This window comes from Terrapene carolina, unplaced genomic scaffold (genome assembly GCF_002925995.2).
Source record: "Terrapene carolina triunguis isolate 2854851 unplaced genomic scaffold, T_m_triunguis-2.0 Scaffold12676, whole genome shotgun sequence".
Lineage (NCBI taxonomy): Eukaryota > Metazoa > Chordata > Testudines > Emydidae > Terrapene > Terrapene triunguis.
This window is the reverse complement of record NW_020677027.1, coordinates 1-1,295: the sequence shown is the minus strand read 5'-3', so window position 1 is coordinate 1,295 and position 1,295 is coordinate 1. Positions and strand designations below refer to the sequence as shown.

Here is a 1,295-nt window from a genome sequence, read left to right as displayed (position 1 = left end):
GAGCACGCCCGGAGCAAGCGCCAGGTCCAGGCCGCCGCCCTGCCCCCGCTGATGCCCGTGCTGAACGCCCAGCTGCCCAGCAGCCAGAGGGCAGAGGTGAGGCGGGTTCCTGGGTGACGGCCCCCTGCGAGCATCTCGTCCGGTGGGATCCGAGCTCCTGCCGGTGCCGATCCCCTGACGCCTTTCGTCAGGGTGCCCTGGCCAGCGCCCAGACCGGGGACTCTTCTGTTCCTCCAGGCAGTGTCTGCCTTTGGGGGGGTCGCTGTCTCCTGCTGGCCAGCGCCCGGCCCCGCCCCAGGGGGGGCGTCATTCATCGGTGCTGTGGGCGTAGCTGGGCTCTGGGTGGCTGGAGCACATGCAGCGGTCTGCGGGAATATTCTGGGGGATGGCTCTGAGCCGGCGGGCGAGCCCTTGCTGGGGGGGCGGGGCGCTGTGCAGGGGGGCAGCGCGGAGGGGGAGGGGCGCTGCCTGGGGGCCATCCCAGCTAACCCCCCCCCCCCGGGTGTTTGTCCCCAGGTGAATTTTTTGAAGCAGGGCTGCGGGGAGGACAAGATCTGCCAGAGCAACCTCCAGCTGCGCTACCAGTTCTGCTCCCGCGTGGGCGACGCCGACTTCCTGCCCCTGCCCAGGTGAGGGGGGCTGAGCCCTGGGGGCCCAGGATGGGGGGAGGGGTAAGAGACACGTACTGGCCCCTCTCAGACTTGCCCTCCTGCCCCAGCTGGCCGGGTGGGGCTGGGATCTATCCAGGGGGCGGGTCTGGGGGCAGATCCCTGCATGGTGCCCCCCTGCTGTCTCCGGGATGCGGTGGGGCCTGGGTAGCCAGGGGTGGGGGGTCTCTGTGCTGATGCCCGCAGAGGCCCTCACCGCGGCGCTGGGCCTGCCTCTCTCCACTGCAGGGGTGCCGATGGCACGGCTGTCTTCGCCATGAGCGACCAGAAGGACGTGGCCTTGGAGATCCAGGTCACCAACCTGCCCTCGGACCCAGCGGCGCCGCAGCGGGACGGGGACGATGCCCACGAGGCCCTGCTCACGGCCACCTTCCCCGAGGCCCTGCCCTACTCTGGGGTCCGGGCCCATGACGCGTGGGCCGGGCCCGGCCTGGTACAGGACGGGGTGGGGGGCCGGGGGTGGGGGGAGGGGTTGTTGGCCCTGGGCTCTGACGTCTCGTCCTTTCCAGGAGAAGCAGCTGTGCCTGCCCAACCTGAACGCCTCGCAAGTGCAGTGCGAGCTGGGCAACCCCATGAAGCGCGGAGCTCAGGTGGGGATCAGCCCCCCAAATTCCTGACCCCAGCCCC

At 70.8% G+C, this 1,295-nt stretch overlaps 1 protein-coding gene across 1 annotated transcript; it reads left to right on the top strand.

Annotated features, from left to right (window-relative positions):
• Nucleotides 1-6: 6 nt before the first annotated feature.
• LOC112121421 (integrin alpha-7-like) lies at nucleotides 7-1,289 on the top strand. The gene is made up of 4 exons (XM_026661628.1): nucleotides 7-96; nucleotides 517-629; nucleotides 897-1,101; nucleotides 1,178-1,289. Exons 1-4 carry the CDS (start codon nucleotides 52-54, stop codon nucleotides 1,283-1,285), a joined length of 471 nt encoding a protein of 156 aa, XP_026517413.1. The 5' UTR covers nucleotides 7-51; the 3' UTR covers nucleotides 1,286-1,289.
• The last annotated feature ends 6 nt before the right edge of the window (nucleotides 1,290-1,295 follow it).